Below are 18095 nucleotides of genomic sequence, written 5' to 3'. Positions count from 1 at the left end.
ACACGCGCAAATTGGGCTGGTCCAAATTGACAGTCTTATTATGAGGCAGTCTCATCCAAGACAAACAGCAAATAAAAAAGTAAAAAGCATATGAGAGTTTAAAAATGTAATATAAGTTTAACGGATATTTCATGATATACCACTGAGTTTTTTCAAAATTCACCATATACCACAAAAAATGTTTTAATTCACTATATACCATTGATTTTTCTTCCGTTAGCACAGAATATCATTAATGACAACTGCCATTAGTGTGCCGTTTGTGGTAAAATTACCAGTATGCCCTTATGCATTCAACAGGCGCCATTGTTAGGGTTGACTTCCCCAAACACAACGTATGTCTTCAAAAAATTGACCCCCCATCTTTCTTCTTCTCCATTCAAGAAACTCTCTATTCGTCTTCATTGATCTAGAACTCTTAAAATCCATCAAAAATTTGCAAAGTGTCGATTTATGTGAAGTGAATTACAGGTTTGTGAAATGATTTGGAACCCAAACACAGGTGTTCGTGACTGAATTTCGCACAAAGTTCGCTAATTCGGTGGATTAAGCATACGCAAGGTATTACTATCCTTATCCATTTGCATTTCGAGTTCTGATTTTGTATTTTTTTTGCAAAATTGAGTTAGGGTTAGGGTTAGGGTTAGGGTTAAGTGTGATGTGTTGGTTGCGAATTTGAATAAAGCTAAAGTGATGTGTTTTTGTTTTGTATGCGATTTTTAGTTTGGATTGTGATGTAATGTGTTGTTGGTAAATGTTGTTGTTAGGATGAGTACAACGCGGTTATTAGTTCGTACTCCAGCGGTACTTTTGATGTGAGGGTGGATGACACTGATAAGACCAATTTGATGAAGTTGATTGAGTATATGTTTGAGGATTCAGTGAAACAGAACATATATCTCCCTAAATAATTCACCCTGTTTGTCACTAAACCTAGAACAAATCGTAAGTTAGAGTTAATTGATGATGGGGCAATGTTAAAAATATGGGAATAGAATGAAAGGAAGAGTGAAATTGAAGTGTTTATAGAAGAGACAGAAACACCATCTCTTGTGTTTCAGTCTGCAGAAGCTAGTTGGGCAAAGACTTTGAAGAACAGGGCTGAAATTATTAGGCTAATGGAGGAAGAGAATAGAAGAATGACAGAGGAAGCAAAAGCCGAGGAGCAGCTTTTGGCCTAACAGGCATATACTGTGGCTGTAGAGGTCCCTGTTTTGAATGTTGATGGGATTAAATATGTAAGAGTGTTTGCTACCCCAGCAGCTGATGAGGTTTTTCCAGGAAATTCACAACCTCAACCCTCACAACCTTTATGCACACAACCTCAACCCTCACAACCTCCATGCTCACAACCAAAAACATCTCAACCAAATAACCCTCCACGAAGAAAAAAGCTTACTCTAAAGAAGAAGAAAATATCCCATGCACGGTCAACCCAACAGCAGCCTAGGCAACCAACCCAGCCCAAAGAACAAACCAGGCTTAAACCCAAAGAGTGGAGGGTGCCTAGAAGCACTGCTGTTAGGTTTGGCCTTGATGTTGGCAAGAAAACTGCAACAGGGAGGCAACTCAACACTAAGAGAATATGCTGCCAGCATTTGTACTCAAATTGCAAGGCTGTAGGATGGAGTGGGGCAGCATTTCATAATCTGTTTCATTGCTGCAAATGCCTACAATGAGTACGTTTTTGGAAAAGCTATGTCCAAGATAAAAGAGTTTGATGCAGCAGCATATGACTATCTCAAAAAATGTAGAAGAGCAGTGGAGTGTGCACATGTTTGACAGGACAGTTTGTTGTGGTCATAACACAACAAACTTCGTAGAGTCATTCAATGCAATAACAAAGGCCAACAGGGACATGCCTGGGTTGACATTGCTGGAAGGTAAATTTGTGTCTCTATTTTGCTCATTTAAATGCAAAAAAATTGTTGTTGCTTACTGTAGGTTTTTTTTTCTTGAATAATTAAGCTGTCAGGAATTGGTGCATGAATCGAATGGGTTCCAGGTTCGATAAAGTAGTAGGCATGGAACCTAATGAACTGACAGAGCATGCAAAGGGGGTGCTGGTGACTAGGACTGATGAGTCTAGGTTCTACCTTGTCACTACAACTGGTGGTGGAGAGTCTAAGGTGAGGGATGACCATTTCAAGTTCCCTATCACCTTTGGAAATATGACTTGTGGGTGTGGGAAATTGCAAGGATTAGGGATCCCTTGCAAACATGGTCTCAGGGTTATTTACAACCAGAGATTTGATCCTAGGGACTTTGTCTCACCTTTCTACAAGGGGGCTGCATACAAACTCACTTATGGAGACCACATCCACCCCATGGTTGATCCAACTCACTGGCCTTCACTTGATGTGCCAGAAATTGCACCATCCCAAGGGAAAAGAAATTCTGGCAGACCACCTAAGCAAAGGAGAAGAACTGCTCATGAAGCAAAAAAAGAAAAGAGGCACAAGAATAACAAATGCAGCCTATGCAAAGAACTAGGCCACAATGCAGTGACATGCAAGGAAAAAAGGCATCATTAAAAAAGGCAGAACATGCAGCTTCCTCTTCACAACAAGGCAACACAAGGGGGAAGAGAAGGGCTGCTACTTAGCATTGTTTAGTGTCATTTTTTTTGGTGAACAATATTTAGTGTCAAGTTGTTTTTGAACAAAATGTTAACTACTAGGTTTGTATGACACTTCTTTTGTTTATCACAATTCCAGCGGCTATATTTTTAAAAAAATGGTATTTGACGCAAAAAAAAGGTAATGGTATATGGTGAATTATTAACTTACCACAAACGGTACACTGACAGCAGTTGTCATTAATGGTATTCTGCGCTAACGGACGAAAACTCAATGGTATATGATGAATTAAAACATTTTGCGTAGTATATGGTGAATTTCGAAGAAACTTAGTGGTATATCAAGAAATATACGTAAGATTAAATATAAAAATAGGTGATCATAAAATTAAATAGAATAGTATATAATGTTTGAATAATGTTGATAGATTGGAGACAAACTACCTGTACGTATTCATCATCACTTAGCTCTATTCTGCATCACATAATTTATTTCAAACAATATAACCATTTTTTAAGAGCTACTTTGGTGAGAGATTGTTTTTCCGTGAGACGATTTCAAAATAAAGAGTATATATGCTAATAATTTATATTATTAGGTTATATAACCCATATATAAGGTACGTTCTCGTATTAAAATTTATGTCGTTTTAATTCAAAACAAAAAATTTGATTTAAATTTGTTTTTAAAGTTTATTTTATTCAAAAAGAATGAATGAACATATTCGTACAATAAAAAGGGGGCAATTACTACATTAATTTCCCAAAACACAAGATCTGATATTTCATATGGTATTGAATTGATCTTGCTCTTTGTCCACTAAAATATGAGTGGTTATAGAAGGGACAAACCACCATTGAAGAGTCATCGTTGAGTTATCGTACACATGGTATCAACATAGAATATACGCCCTTGGTGTACATTGTCCTATCAACTAAAAAATTTCATCATTACTAATTCAATATCCTGCTCAACAACAGAGTTTGGATGAAAAAAGATAACGGGCAATTCAAATTCAATCCTCTCTAAAGAAAGGGACTGAGGAATGTGGTCAATTTTACCCGAAAAAGCCAAAAAGTGAGAGACTACATAAAGAGAAATATGAGTGACATCGTTGCCGCAAGAGTGAAACTATCTGCAGAAAAACAACATTAGACAAAACTAAAGCTGAAACAATATTATAAATACGTTAAGCATAAAAATAGACAAAAAGAAGCGAGTAAATAGCAACTAGATATTAGGGCAAGAAAGAAGGGATGAAAGGAGGAGGTGAGAATTAAATACAAATTCTTCCTAGAAATAGTGATACATATTTTAATTGAGACAGTAATGGTTTTTTTTAAAACAGTCAAGATAAATTAAAAATCTTTGAAACCAAATTACACTTTACTTTAAATCTTTGGGGCTAACTTAATTGTGTGAAATTTAAGCCAAAAATATTAATAGAATATGCAACATACTTTGAGGTCTCACTTAATTATCACATAGATTTTAGTTGAATTGGTTTCATTATATTCCGTAACTTATAATTTTTGTAACTCACTAACACATATTCCAAATTTACTAATACTTTTTCATGGAATACCTTCTTACAATCTCAACCAAAATTAAGGAAGAAACATTCTAGTGGAAATTAAGATAAATGGATATATTTTTGTAAGTAACAATTTTAATTAGTAGAACTTAATTTACTACAAATATCAAAATAAATTTTGTAGTTCTACCAAAACTAAAGAAAACCGAATACACCACTTGAATTCTAACATAAAATCAAAGGCGATTTCAATCAAAATTATATTGTATATGATAATGAGCCAAACACTCATTTTAATTTGCAAGTGTTATGTGTATATAATCAATTTAATTACCAGTGTTATATATATACTATCGTATTAAATATATTTAATCAACTCGAATCTAAAATAGATTCTCCCTTCTATAGAATCCAATGATAACTAGACGTGAAATCCGTTCATTCGATTCCAATATACCAAACAAACTAAGCTTTCTTTTCGGAATTGTACTACAAAATAATTCAGTCCACAACTTTACATGCGTTGTTGTGTGATTTGCATGTGTGCACGTAGCTTTGAGAATGATCGTATACTTCAAAAATGGATGACTATTGTGGCATGTGCTTCATTTTTTGTATGATTCTCAGGTAAGAATAATTTCCTACAAGGGAACCAAAAAGAGATTTAACTTCTTTAGGTGCAAAGAATTAAACCGTCGAGTAAATAGCTCAGTCAAAAATTTACGCTGATGATTAAAGTCCCAAATAATGTTATATACTCTATCACGCTTCCTCACAGTTTTTTTATACACAAAACTTAACATTTCACTTTGACAAGAGAGGTTTGATATAATATTAAGAAAGCAGCTGATCAACCTAAAGTTGAAGATGATAGTTGACGTCATAAGATAAGTTGTATACTTCATTTAGGGCTGACCCTAAGATTTTAAAGGCCCGGTGCGAAAAATAAATTATGGGCACTAGCGATATGTTTCCTTCGTTTCATTTTACTTGCAACTTTATGATAGAAATAATCTTTATGAGATAAAACTAAAACAAAAACGAAGAAAATATAAAATATTACGACCAGGTTAATGGTTAACTATCTTATCTTTCGTACAAATTTGTGTTTAAATCTTCACAAAAACGAATTATAACTTTTTTGTGGATCCTAGGCATAGGCCTTGCTCACCCTTTCGTAGCGGTAACTTCATTATTAGAACGACCCTACACACTATGTCATCAAATTCTTGAGGGCATGTGCTTATTAAAGAGAGCCAATTGAATGCAACATAATTCTGTACCTTATTCACTAAATCTCTAATCACTAGTAAGAGAAATGACTAGGGATTCAATCAAGCAAGAATACCCAAATGGAAATGGGCAAGTTCCCATTTCAAATTTCAACCTACTTAATCTCAACGATACACTTGTTCAATCTCTTATAAATCATCACAAAAATGTTGTATTATCCTCAACAAAAACTCCAATTGATCCAATTTCTTCACTCATCTACACCAAAGAAAACCCTAATTATACTACAATCCTAAATTCCCACATTAGAAATCTTAGATTCATAACTCCAAGTACCCCAAAACCAATCCTAGTTCTAACCCCAACTCATGCATCCCACATTCAAGCATCCATTCAATGGGCTAAAAAACATAACATACTCATCAAAATCCGAAGTGGTGGGCATGACTATGAGGGCTTATCCTACGTATCTCGAGACAATCAAAAACAGCCCTTCTTCCTCCTCGACATGTTTAATCTTCGAAACATCGAAATCAACATAAAAAATGAAACCGCATGGGTTCAAACTGGTGCAACCCTAGGGGAACTTTTTTATGAAATTTCTAAAAATAGTAATGTGCATGGTTTCCCTGCAGGAGTTTGCCCTAGTGTGGGTGTAGGAGGGCATATTAGTGGAGCCGGGTATGGGAATATGATGAGAAAATATGGAACTACAGCTGATAATGTAATAGATGCTCAAATAATAGATGTTCATGGTAGGTTACTCGATCGTCAAGCAATGGGTGAGGATCTATTTTGGGCTATTCGTGGTGGTGGTGGAGCTAGTTTCGGTGTTATTTTATCGTACAAGATAAAACTTGTACGTGTACCCGAAATAGTTACAGTTTTTCGTGTGACGAAAAATATACAAGAGAATAGTAATGCTACTCAAGTGTTTCTTGAATGGCAAGAAATCTCAAATACAATTGATGAAGATTTGTTCATAAGATTAATGGTGGATGTAGTGGACTTGGAAAAGGGACAAAAGACAATAAGTTTGACATTTGTTGCATTGTTCTTAGGAGATTCAAAAAGGCTTGTTTGTTTGATGAAAGAAAAGTTTCCTAAATTAATGTTGAAAAAATCAGATTGTCAAGAAATGACATGGGTTGAATCTGTTCTTTTTTGGGGTGATTATCCAAATGGTACACCAACTGAAGCTCTTCTTAATAGGTACCCTTTAAAATTAAGTCATCTAACAAGGAAATCTGATTATGTCAAAGAACCAATCTCGAAAATCGAATTTGAATTGATATGTAACAAGATGATTGAGCTTGAAAGTCCTAGGATGATATTCAATCCTTATGGAGGGAGGATGAGTGAAATTTGTGAAAGTGCAATTCCATTCCCACATAGGAAAGGCAACTTGTTTAAGATTCAATATTTAGCTAATTGGGATGAGAAAGGTAAGGATAAAGAGATACATTACATAGAATTCGTTAGGAAGTTGTATAGTTTTATGTCTCCTTATGTTTCTAAGTACCCAAGACAATCATATCTCAACTATAGGGATCTTGATTTGGGTAAAAATAGACATGATGGTGCTCTTAGTTATTTGGAAGGGAGAAAGTATGGGATTCAATATTTCAAAGACAATTTTGATAGGTTGGTTAAGGTTAAAACATTGGTTGATCCTCATAATTTCTTTAGGAATGATCAAAGTATTCCGACTCTTCCTATATAGGAGTCACTTACATTGTATTGTTTTACAAATTTATTTCAATTGTCTTATCTATTTTTGTCTTGTATGAACGTGCTTTGCCTTTCTAATAAATCAGATTGGGCTATTTTTGTTGTGAAGTAATTAACTTGTCTTAATTCTACTTTTTTTTAATAATAAGGCTGAAAGCTAACTAGAGTAACTTATTTGACCAACTGCATCTTATCAACTTGTTTAATCAACTGATTATAAACATACCTTAATTATAGAATAACTAAAAATATTGTTTTTCAATACCTTAGTAATGCCATAAAAATCAACCAATATAAATATTTGTAGTCATTTTCATCAATAATTGTAGAATAACTAATTATTAGGTACAAAATACAACAATAATAATATCATCATCTACACATTTTTGGAGAAAAATGTTTTATGAGAATATGACACATACTCAATTTTAGAAAATGATGATGTCACTAGTATTTTACTTTAGTTGTACCAATCATGTGGATCAAACTACATAAAAATGTAAACTTAATAAAATACAAACTATTAGAAAGTTAAAAATAAACAAATAAACAATGAATTCCTTTCAATTATTAAATGCTAAACAATTTTACATGTAGATAAATATAGCAACATTTTCTTTATATTCATATTTCTATCTTTCATCTGAAAAAAAATACTAATTTATGATTAAAAATAAATTGAATTATAAATTTTATAAGCAGAATATTTTAAATATTCTTCATGGCTGCTTTGTATATAAGTTGAAATGCATTCTCTAAGCTTGAGTTGAACTTCTGCGCATCTATGTAACCCTTTTCAACACCCACAGCAATCCTCAATGTCCTCATGTAGCTCATAATTGTTATTGTTAAGCTCTGCAAGTTTATAAATCATATATAAAAATTAGTTTAAGATACTGTATTTTTTTGTTTGCTATTATCAACAGTGAGTAAGTATTGTTTTTATTTTTTTGTCCCTTCAAACATTATGAGTGACATTGTCTTCGTTTTGTTCGTTGTTAGTATCAGTGAATAAAATTGTGGTAATTTTTTTTTCTCTTGCTCGCTGTTAGTAACAGCAAATAAACCTGACCTCAGGCTCGGACACGTAGACACTTATTTTGGAAATTAAAATTTTTTAAAGCTTATTTTTGGAAATTTTTTTTAAAAAATGTTTATTTTATTCGATTTTCTCTTCTGTCCTTGTTAGAGGCAGTTGATTCTTAGCTGGAACACTTGGGGGCTCCCTTTGTGGGCTGAAAGCTTATTAGGGTTTTAAATTTGAGTTGAGAGACCATCTTTTTTATAGACGATTCTCAGATGGTCAATCTATTAATGTTTGATTGAAAAAAGGCTTATATTTAATAATAGACCGGCCATTAAAAATGATCTCTCACAACAATTTGTCTTAATATGTGAGTTTAAAGGGGCTTAGCCTCAAATGAGCTTGGCTTTAAAATGATCCTTTATTTATATTAATAAAATCGGCTTTATACGAGTCTTAAACGAACCATTATTATTCTTATTATTATTATTATTATTATTATTATTATTATTATTATTATGCAATACTATACTTAAATGGTCAATAGTCTTATTATAATTGACAAAAACAATTAATTAAATTAAAAGATATTTTAGTAGATTGTCTAACATGCATATTTAACGGTAATCTAAAGTATAAAATTCTAAACGGACTGAGTTGGGCCAAATTGGAACAACCCAAAAAAGCTTGGCCCATTTGAGCATGGCCCAAGCCCTAGCCATTTTATTTGAGCCCAGTTTAATCCGACCCTTATCGAACTCATTACACAAGTCTGATCCCATTTTATGGCTGTACCTTAAAACCCTTGTATAAATTTAATCACAAAAGTTTAAATCACATTCAAGTGACCCAAATGCTATATATGTTGCCACCCCAAAGGCCCAAATCGAGCAAGTTTGTAAGGGGCCAAAGTGATTTAAGGCAAAGTTTGTGAAAATTTGGGGAAACTACGATGATTTTATAGTCAAACACCCTTTTTTATTTGAGCCTAGTCCAACCCTTATCAAATTCATCGCACAAGCCTAATTTTATCTTATGGTTGTACCTTATAAATCACATTCAAATGCCATAAACGTTACCACCCCAAAGGCCAAAATCAAGCAAGTTCGTAACGGGCCAATGTGATTCGAGGCAAAGTTAGGAGAAATTACAATGAATTTATAGACAAATACCCATATAGTTGTATAGATAGGACGTTACCTGAGGAACGCCCACAACCATGAAATACAAGCCTTTGCAGGGATGATTTGCCAACGACATTTTCTCAACCGGACCAATCATGTTTGAGACTGTCATTGTTGAATTCTGCAGTGTACTATGTATAAACTCTGCTGATGCCTGAAAAATCAGATAAATATCGATGAATTATAGATAGTGCATACACTCTATAAGTCATTAAAGATGTTTACGACTAGAAACAAAACAACATCAACATATCTAGTTAAGTAACTATTCCCTCCATACGTATCAATGAGTTTGCAACATTTAATTTCCTTATTTGTTGCAATCTCAACAGAACAGAAACAGTACATGTAGAAATAAATATTTGACACACCTCAGGACCTCGACATTTTCTTAAGAACTCAAGGCTTTGACCAGTTAAATAAACAGCCAAAGAATTTCTTTTCCTTTTGATGGTTTTCTGCGCTTGAGAGATGAATGTAAGTGGGTTGAAAGATTGATCATTAACAAGAGAAGGTAACCCAACATGTAAAAATGCAAATTGGTTTCCCCATTTAGTATTACTATCATTTTTAAGCATTTCCTTAATGGACTTATAACCATCTATGTTTCGAGTGTTTAGTAGTACAAGTGCTGTCGTTTCGGAATTGCTGAATTCTTTGCCTGTTGCTTGCATGTATAGTCGAGTCCCAAGGAAGATTATGCCCGTAATCACATCGTTTATTGTCTGCAAGAGAACATTGTCATTTGTATTAGAGTATATAACATATTCTTGGACATCAGTCATCAGCTTAAGCAATTAGTTAAGTTGGTTTCTTGATATGGTATCAGAACCCTACGTGATGTAAAATCACGGTTTTAAATCTCAATCACTCCTCAAACTGAAGTGGAATATTTTGCACCAGGTATGAGGAGGGTTTGTGTTGCAATCACAATTCAAATCCAAAGTGCTTTCGTGTGAAGGAGCATGTTAGAGTATATAATTTTTTTCAGGGCCTCAACCATTAGCTTGAGCTTTTGGATGAGTTGGTTCCTTAACATTTAGGAATAAAAAAATCAGAGAGGGACTAGGAAGTGAGTGATTCCATATCATACCATCATACCTAGTTATCCCGCTTATTGAGGTCGAAGGCATGCAAACTATATCCAGTAAACCCCTACTTATCATAACCTAAACACCTACCACAATAAGGAAAGACACCTACTATATCTAGTTCAAATGACTACTTTAAATAATTTAGTGCCTATTTTAGTATGTAAAACACCTAATTGAGGATGCAAAACATCTACCTACCTATATATGCAAAAACACATACTTTATCTATAACCATTTCAAATGCCTCATTTATCAGTTTAAATGCCTATTTTTATATAAATAACACCTACATTAATATGCAAAATACATACTCTATGTAAAAATATGCAAATCATGTCCGTACTCCTCCAAAGAGAGGACATTGAGGAAAGGCTATGTATATTTAACCTTTCCAAACTTGATCCTTGATGGGAACTACTTAATGGCGTTATAATGATGGAATTCACATTATTGATATCAATGCAGATAATGTTCATAATGTTTGAAAATGATTTGACTATGAGGTTTCATAAAAAAAATGTCCTTTATTTTGATAGGATGAAAATGTTAGTTTTTGGTTTTTGAATTATAATGGACTTAAGTAAAATATCCCATTAAATCATGTGAATTTCTTATTTATGTGAAGTTACACGTGATGTTTGTTATTAAGGGTCAATCAGAAACATCTTTATATTATTCTTATCATTAACAAAGGTAAGATTAAGTACAACTGACTTTTTTGAATTCCACCCTAATTGGGGACCATTTAAAAGCATTAGAGTGGTAGAAATAAAAGGAAATATATAATTTCATCAACCACATGTAGAAGGAAGAAAGGTGAAAATGATATAATTGTTATAACGTAAAATATTGGGCAAAATTGTGAGACATTTGTTAAAATAGCTTCTACGCCTTTAACGACAAAAATATTAGTTATTTTTTAGCAAGGCACTTGGCTAAAGTTCACTGAAAACAAAATGGGATTAAGAAATTAAATTAATATTATAATGTGGTTTGTTTTTGCATCATGTTTAATAAATATATAGCAAAATAATCTTAAAGGTTAGATAAATTGTGCAATTAAATATGAAGTGCAATTTCCCGTAAAATTTTATTGGAAAATTTATTAAACTCTCCAAAAGAATGAAATTACTTTATAACCATGACTTAAATATAGTAACAAAAATTATTAATGAACACATATTATTCAAAAAAAAATGAATTAAATACAGTAAAAAAAATTATTCTATAAAAATTTACCCAAAAATATAACAAAAAAATAATAATAAAATAAACAAAACTAAAAAGAATAAATTAAAACAACAAAATTCTCACCCTATCATATAAAGGTGATTTGTTAATCTCACAAAAACTGTTTTTACTGAGTCCTTCTCAATTACATTTACACCCATGACCTATATGTTAGGTATGTTCATAGTACATATTGTTGTATACTTGTATTGTTATACTTGTCATTACTGCCTGCATTAGTAACTTTTTAATTAATAAGAGAAATGGACTGATCATGATCTGATTTTACTGAATATATTCCTATACTCATTTCTTAAAGTTTTAAAATTTTATGTACTTTTATTTTTTACTATATTTCGATTGTGCATAAGAAATAAGAAAATAGAATTTACGGAAAAAGACTAATACAACCCCCATTGATGGGGTGGGTTTTTGAGTGAATAAATAAAAAAATTAAAGTAAAAGGAAAAAAAAATTAGAAAAATAGGCATTCATTTGATTACTTTGTCAAAAATTATAATTTAACAAGTAATTTAAAACAGTTAAAAAAAATATAACACTACTCATATTATGGAACGAAATAAGTATAACCTTTTACAAGATGGTAAATACCATGTTTTTACAAACCTTTCAAATGCATTAGCCTACCCTTAACTATAGTGATGTCCATTCAGGTATTTATTTATAATTTTATATATAAATATTTTAACAATTATATTTAATTTTTAGGTCAAATCATACTGAAGAATTTTAGACAACTCTACCCTCAAGTCTCAACACACATGTACATAACGTACACACTGACACATACAGTATATAATTAGAATTAAACGGGGTGATTGTATGTATGCAAGTTAACACTCATTACCCATGATATTATGGGTCCGAGTCATGAATGCATATAGTTTATACAAGTTGACTTATAGGATTATTTTATGTGACAGCCTAATAAACTCTACCCACAAGTCTCAACACACACATGACAAACAAAATATTAGAATTAAACTGGTGACAAAGTTAATAACATCTTACGGCTTCAGTACTTTTTTAATTTGTGTGATTTGATTTGATTTTTATATACGAATTAATTTTAGGTCGAGTCATATTCGAAAATTTTGGGCAGCTTTGTTGAAATATTTTACATGTTCACATCACTAAAATAGTGCATATAACAATTGGTGGATAATTCTCCAAAAACTATATCATTACACGTGACTAGGGTTGTACAATGGGCAAAATAAGAGTAGGGTCAAACTTAAGTAAATATAGACCAGACAGGATAAGGGCGCTTAAAACTTAATACCGGCTCAATGCCCGGCCCAACACACACATGACACATACAAATTACGTACACAACATTATTAAAATCAAACAAGTGATATAAAGCAAAAGAAATCTTACAGCTCCAATAGCATTTTTAACTTGTTTGACATGATCCAATGACAATTCAACAGTAGATATTTGTATAGGATGAAACTCCACCCCTTGAACCCCAGATCTAATGGGTGTTTTATCATCAGAAATCATACTACTCTTCACAACACTCCACCCAAAATCACAAGCTGTATTATATATTGCAGACATTGTTTTAGGAACACAACCAACATCATCCATTCTTTTAGTTTCTGAGCTTGGTTGAATTGATGGGAATGTTAATGGTATGGAAGGATTATCTGCTCTTTGCATACATGAAAGAAGTGCACCCATTAAGGAGAAGCCATCCCCAAGTGCATGGTGAAATTTGAAGATCACTTGACCAGCTGATTTTATTGTTGGGTATTTAAAGAAGTGGATTTCCCACATTGGTTTGTCTTTTGGAAGTGGTTTTATTGAGATTTCTGTGAGATATTTGTCAAAATAGTCATTGTATTCTTCTATTGATAACCCATTTGGGTATTTGGGTACATGTACATGCTCTTCTAGCTTTACTTCCACCCTTTTCCAATGCTTCACACCTTTCTTGTCATGTACCTGCATTATATATTATGTATTATGTTCTTATGGTGGAAGCTCTAAAATATGTCATATATCTTAACTCATTCTTTTATATGAGAGTTTTAGGTTAGAAGTATGGATGTCTCTTATCATACTATACCGTTGTTTGGCAAATGATTGATAGCTAATTACAGTGACTGATTTTATTAACTGGTTTGACCAACTGATTTTGAACTCGTTACTATGAATACCTTGTACAAAAATAATTTATTCATAACAGTAAGCTCTTTCAACTAGCTAATTTACAAAACATTAGCATTAGATGGTTTGACCATCTAACTCTCTATTTGTTTTAAAATAAGCTAAAATTGCCCAGTAAGCTATTTTGCCAAATACTCCCATATCCCCATATTAAGAAACCAACTCAACTAAAAGCTTAAGCTGATAGTTGAGAGTATAGGAAATGTTATAATATGCCTACTTACATAAGAGCTCTTTAGGATAGGAGTGTGAATGTCTCTCATCACGCTAGCTCTGATACCAAGAGAAAGAACTAACTCAATCAAAAGTTAAAGTTGATGGTTGAGACTCTAGGATATCTAACTATTTTCGAGATACATTGTGTACGATGATGATTTGGGGACTAATTAATAAAAGAAAATGTGGGGATAAAAGAGTATTAAGGGAACCAACTCAATCAAAAGTTTAAGATGATGGTTGAGGCCCCATGATAATTGATATGTTATATACTCTAACACGCCACCTTACACGAGAGCCCTTTGAGCCAGAAATGCGGATGCAACACAGGGTCCTCCCTATACTTGACGCTAAATATTCCACTTTAAATAAGGGACTGTTGAGAATCAAATATGTGATCTCTTGTCACACTAACTCCTTATAACATGTTAAGGAACCAATTCAACCAAAAGCTTAAGCGGATGGTTGATGGTTGAGATTTCGGGATATGTTATATACTGTAACAAGGAGGAGCAAGAGAATTACCATTATGGATGAAAATCTTGGGTTGATTGGAAGAAAGAGTTGTTCAAGTAAGGGAAATGTATTAGAATCATCAATGGGGATTTCAGATTCCAAGATCCCAAGTATACGAACTGACAATGTTTTACTGTTGAAGTATTGCCCTGAAGGAGATACAGGTTCATCTGTTGTATCCTCTTCTTTGTATTTTGTATTAATTTGTAGATTTAAATCCATTTTTCTTAATTACCTGGAAATAGAGTTTGATAATATGAATGGTAATATAATGTATGTGAGGTTTAGTAAGGTTTATTAGGTAATAAGGTTAAGCTTGTAGGATATCATACCTATTTGTTGCATTCTTTTATACTGAATTTGGAATGCATTAATGAGGGTGAGTAAGAGATGAAACCAATTATTTTCTATGTTACTTGAACTTTTGATTGTACCTTAAGTACCCGTGTTAGATTCTCGACACTTAGACAATAAAACGCTTCATTTGATGCTAAAATTATTGAAATGTTTTATAAATTAGCTGTATCTAACACTTAACACGTACTCGTTTTGAATATGAGTTTTCGAGTCCGAGTAATACAGATTGCATTGCTGGAATTTTGGTTTGAGTTCTCCGATCCACATTCTATTCACCAATTATTGGTGATGGAAAGTAATGATTTTACCTTTGAGCTACTCTTGTGAAAGACCATCTCTCGGTGAGACGACCTCAAAATAAAGACTTCATAAACTAAGAAATATATTAATTGTACTATTCAACTCATGAACAACAAAAACATCTCACGATGAAACCGTCTCACACGAGAATTTGTGTTAACCTTTAATTTTTAAGACTATATTCCATTATAGGGTTCTATTTATGAGAGACCAGTGTGTTGATCTTTGCCATTAGAGTTGGGTGTTTTTTAGATTTTTTTTTGGGATGATTTGATTTTGTTGTGTCAAGTGTCTGCTTGTCACTATGTAGGTTCCTGCTATCAAGTTGAGTATAAGAAATACAATTAAGGGTAGGAACATTCACTACATTGAAATTTAAACATTCTTAGACTCATTTTTTTCCACAACAAGATATCCTCTTCCACCTTTTTTATTGCATATGAATGAGTGTCATTGTTGATGGAACTAAAGATACAAAAAAAACTCCTTAAATTATACATTTTTTATTATGTAAAGTTATATATGATGTTCGCTATTAAGGGTCAAGCCAAAATAACTTTATTTTTTACCAGGGTAAGCTTAATCCTTAACCTTTGTTTAGATAGAGCCTAGTTGAAAGACACTCAATAATATATTGAGGTAATAAGACACTATTGTGTTGTATATACTGAGTAGGATGATAATGATGTATTGCATATGAATACATATCAAACAACTTTCTATTGGCGTTATTTTGTAGCACAACTTTCTATGAGTGATTTCACAAGTACCCTTTTGATCAACTTTACTTTGGATCACATTAGTGATTATTCTCAATGAATCTAAAGACACTAAAACAATTCGTTAAAGCGCACTTCATATGATGTTTAGTTTCTGATATTTGCTATCAAGTGTCAATAAAAAACGTCTATATTTTTACAAGGTTAAATTTGACTTCATGCCTCATTTAGTTAGAAGTCACTTAATGACATTGAGATAATAAAACGTTAATATGAATAAAAAAAACTTTTCATTGGCATTGTTCGCGGCATGACTTCCCTATGAATGATTTCACAAGTTCCCTTTGACCAACTTTTTTTGGATCACATTAGTGCAGTTGAGTAAAGCAAAAGAATTGACTTACAAAAGGTAAAGAGTATTTGAAAGTTTTTCTCTTAGGTTGGCAATGGAAGGTAAAGCAAAAGAATGCTGGATTAGGTCATTCATGTGGACTTGATTGATAGATGATTATTTATGGGACTAGAATATACTCCTCTATACCTTTAAACTGTCATAGAATTAACTTAAATCAAAAGTCGATTGAAGCCTAGTAATATGTTATATATTCTAATATACCACGTCATACGAGAGCCCTTAGATCAGAAGTGTGGATGCAACACATATTTCCCTCATACCTGCACCAAATATTCTATTTCCTAATTAGGGATGGTTGAAATTCAAACATGTGACTTCTTATTACGTTGGCTTTTAGTTTTAATACTCTCTCCATTCTCTAATATTCTTCCAAGTTGAAATATTCTATCTTAAAGAGAAAGAAATTTAATTAATGTTTTTGCCATATATTTAGAAGATAAATATATTCATGTGAGATATCGTTAGATTTTTCTTTATGTATACTTTTTTACTATGTATTTTTTATAATTTTTTATTATGTGTATTTAGAGATATTAAGGTTTAAAATTTGCATTAAAAACTATGTAAAAAGTAAATGAGAAGAACAAAAAGAAACAGACGGAGTACTCAATTAAAGAATCAACTCAACCAAAAACTTAAGTTGATAGTTAAAGTCCCAAGTAGTGTTATTTACTGATAGTTTAGACCACAGAATATATTATATAATCTAACATCTATTTGCTACTGAAAGTGACATTCTCTATATTGTATCACTTTCAGTAACAAATTCAAAAGGACCGAGCATAATATTATTATTATTATTATTATTATTATTATTGTTATTATTATTATTATTACCACTCGAGGTATAACAAAAGAGCTTTAATTAGGGGATGGTAGTTGAGCAGTATAAATTCAGCAAATATTAAATAGTTTCCCCTACCCCATTTCTTAAAGACTATAATGAATGCATTTAACCAGGGACAGTTATGCTGCCGCAATGTTTCATGTGGGTTTTGTACACTTGCACTACAGCCTGTTCCTTCTATTCTTTGCTTTTATGGTGTAAATATCCCACCTTCTTTGTTGACGCATGAGTGGAGTAAAAATACACAATAAATTTTCAGATTTAATTTATTTTATGACTTTTTGAATATATGAGGTTGCTTTTCTTTTAATGTTATGTATGATTGGATAGATTGCTCATGCTTAGAACCTTCCTGTTTTTACAAATCTATGTACAACTATTTGTAGCCTCATAAATGTTATCAGATTTTTTGACTTTGTATTAACTTCTTAATTTTGATAAATTCTCTCTTTAATTCATGGAAATTGCTACATTTTTATTTTTTGGTCATGACTTGCACTCTATTGATAACTCTTATTGAAGTATTTGAATAATTGTTTCTTTCTTCACACATTTCTCTCACATTTCCATAAAGCCGAAATAAATATGAATTTAGTTGACTTTTTTTATTGAATTTTGACTTGTTGGGCAACTTTTGTTTTCTAATAAGCAACCAACAATCAATATTTAATTTTGCCCAATATCTCCCTGAACAATTAATTTATTCAACTAGCTAAAAAGCCAACAAAAACAATGAATACTTTCAGTTACTCAATCAAGCCAGCTAAAAACTCAATAGCCAACAAATAATTACCTTTACGACCCACTCTATATAGAACATCAAACTTGTACTTTAGCAAATCCTATAAGACATTGACTACTCTTGTGAAAAATCATCTTTCATTGAAATGACATTAAAATTTAGAACACATTTTTCCCGA

At 32.3% G+C, this 18095-nt stretch overlaps 3 protein-coding genes across 3 annotated transcripts; 2 read left to right on the top strand and 1 right to left on the bottom strand.

The window, feature by feature from the left end:
• Positions 1-1720: 1720 nt before the first annotated feature.
• LOC130805793 (uncharacterized) lies at positions 1721-2534 on the top strand. The gene is made up of 2 exons (XM_057670577.1): positions 1721-1883; positions 1969-2534. Exons 1-2 carry the CDS (start codon positions 1721-1723, stop codon positions 2532-2534), a joined length of 729 nt encoding a protein of 242 aa, XP_057526560.1.
• A 2765-nt stretch (positions 2535-5299) lies between these two features.
• Positions 5300-7227, top strand: LOC130806332 (berberine bridge enzyme-like 8). Its single transcript, XM_057671359.1, has one exon. The coding sequence runs from the start codon at positions 5432-5434 to the stop codon at positions 7067-7069; it is 1638 nt and encodes a 545-aa protein (XP_057527342.1). The 5' UTR covers positions 5300-5431; the 3' UTR covers positions 7070-7227.
• A 398-nt stretch (positions 7228-7625) lies between these two features.
• Positions 7626-15328, bottom strand: LOC130806334 (wax ester synthase/diacylglycerol acyltransferase 4-like). Its single transcript, XM_057671360.1, has 5 exons — positions 14547-15328; positions 13011-13580; positions 9657-10010; positions 9302-9439; positions 7626-7932 (listed from the first exon to the last, which is right to left on the bottom strand). The coding sequence occupies exons 1-5, from the start codon at positions 14757-14759 to the stop codon at positions 7786-7788; spliced, it is 1422 nt and encodes a 473-aa protein (XP_057527343.1). The 5' UTR covers positions 14760-15328; the 3' UTR covers positions 7626-7785.
• Between the last annotated feature and the right edge of the window lie 2767 nt (positions 15329-18095).

This window comes from Amaranthus tricolor, chromosome 2 (assembly GCF_026212465.1).
Source record: "Amaranthus tricolor cultivar Red isolate AtriRed21 chromosome 2, ASM2621246v1, whole genome shotgun sequence".
Classification (NCBI taxonomy): domain Eukaryota; kingdom Viridiplantae; phylum Streptophyta; class Magnoliopsida; order Caryophyllales; family Amaranthaceae; genus Amaranthus; species Amaranthus tricolor.
Note: the sequence above shows the minus strand (reverse complement) of the source record. Positions and strands in the feature narration are given on the sequence as shown.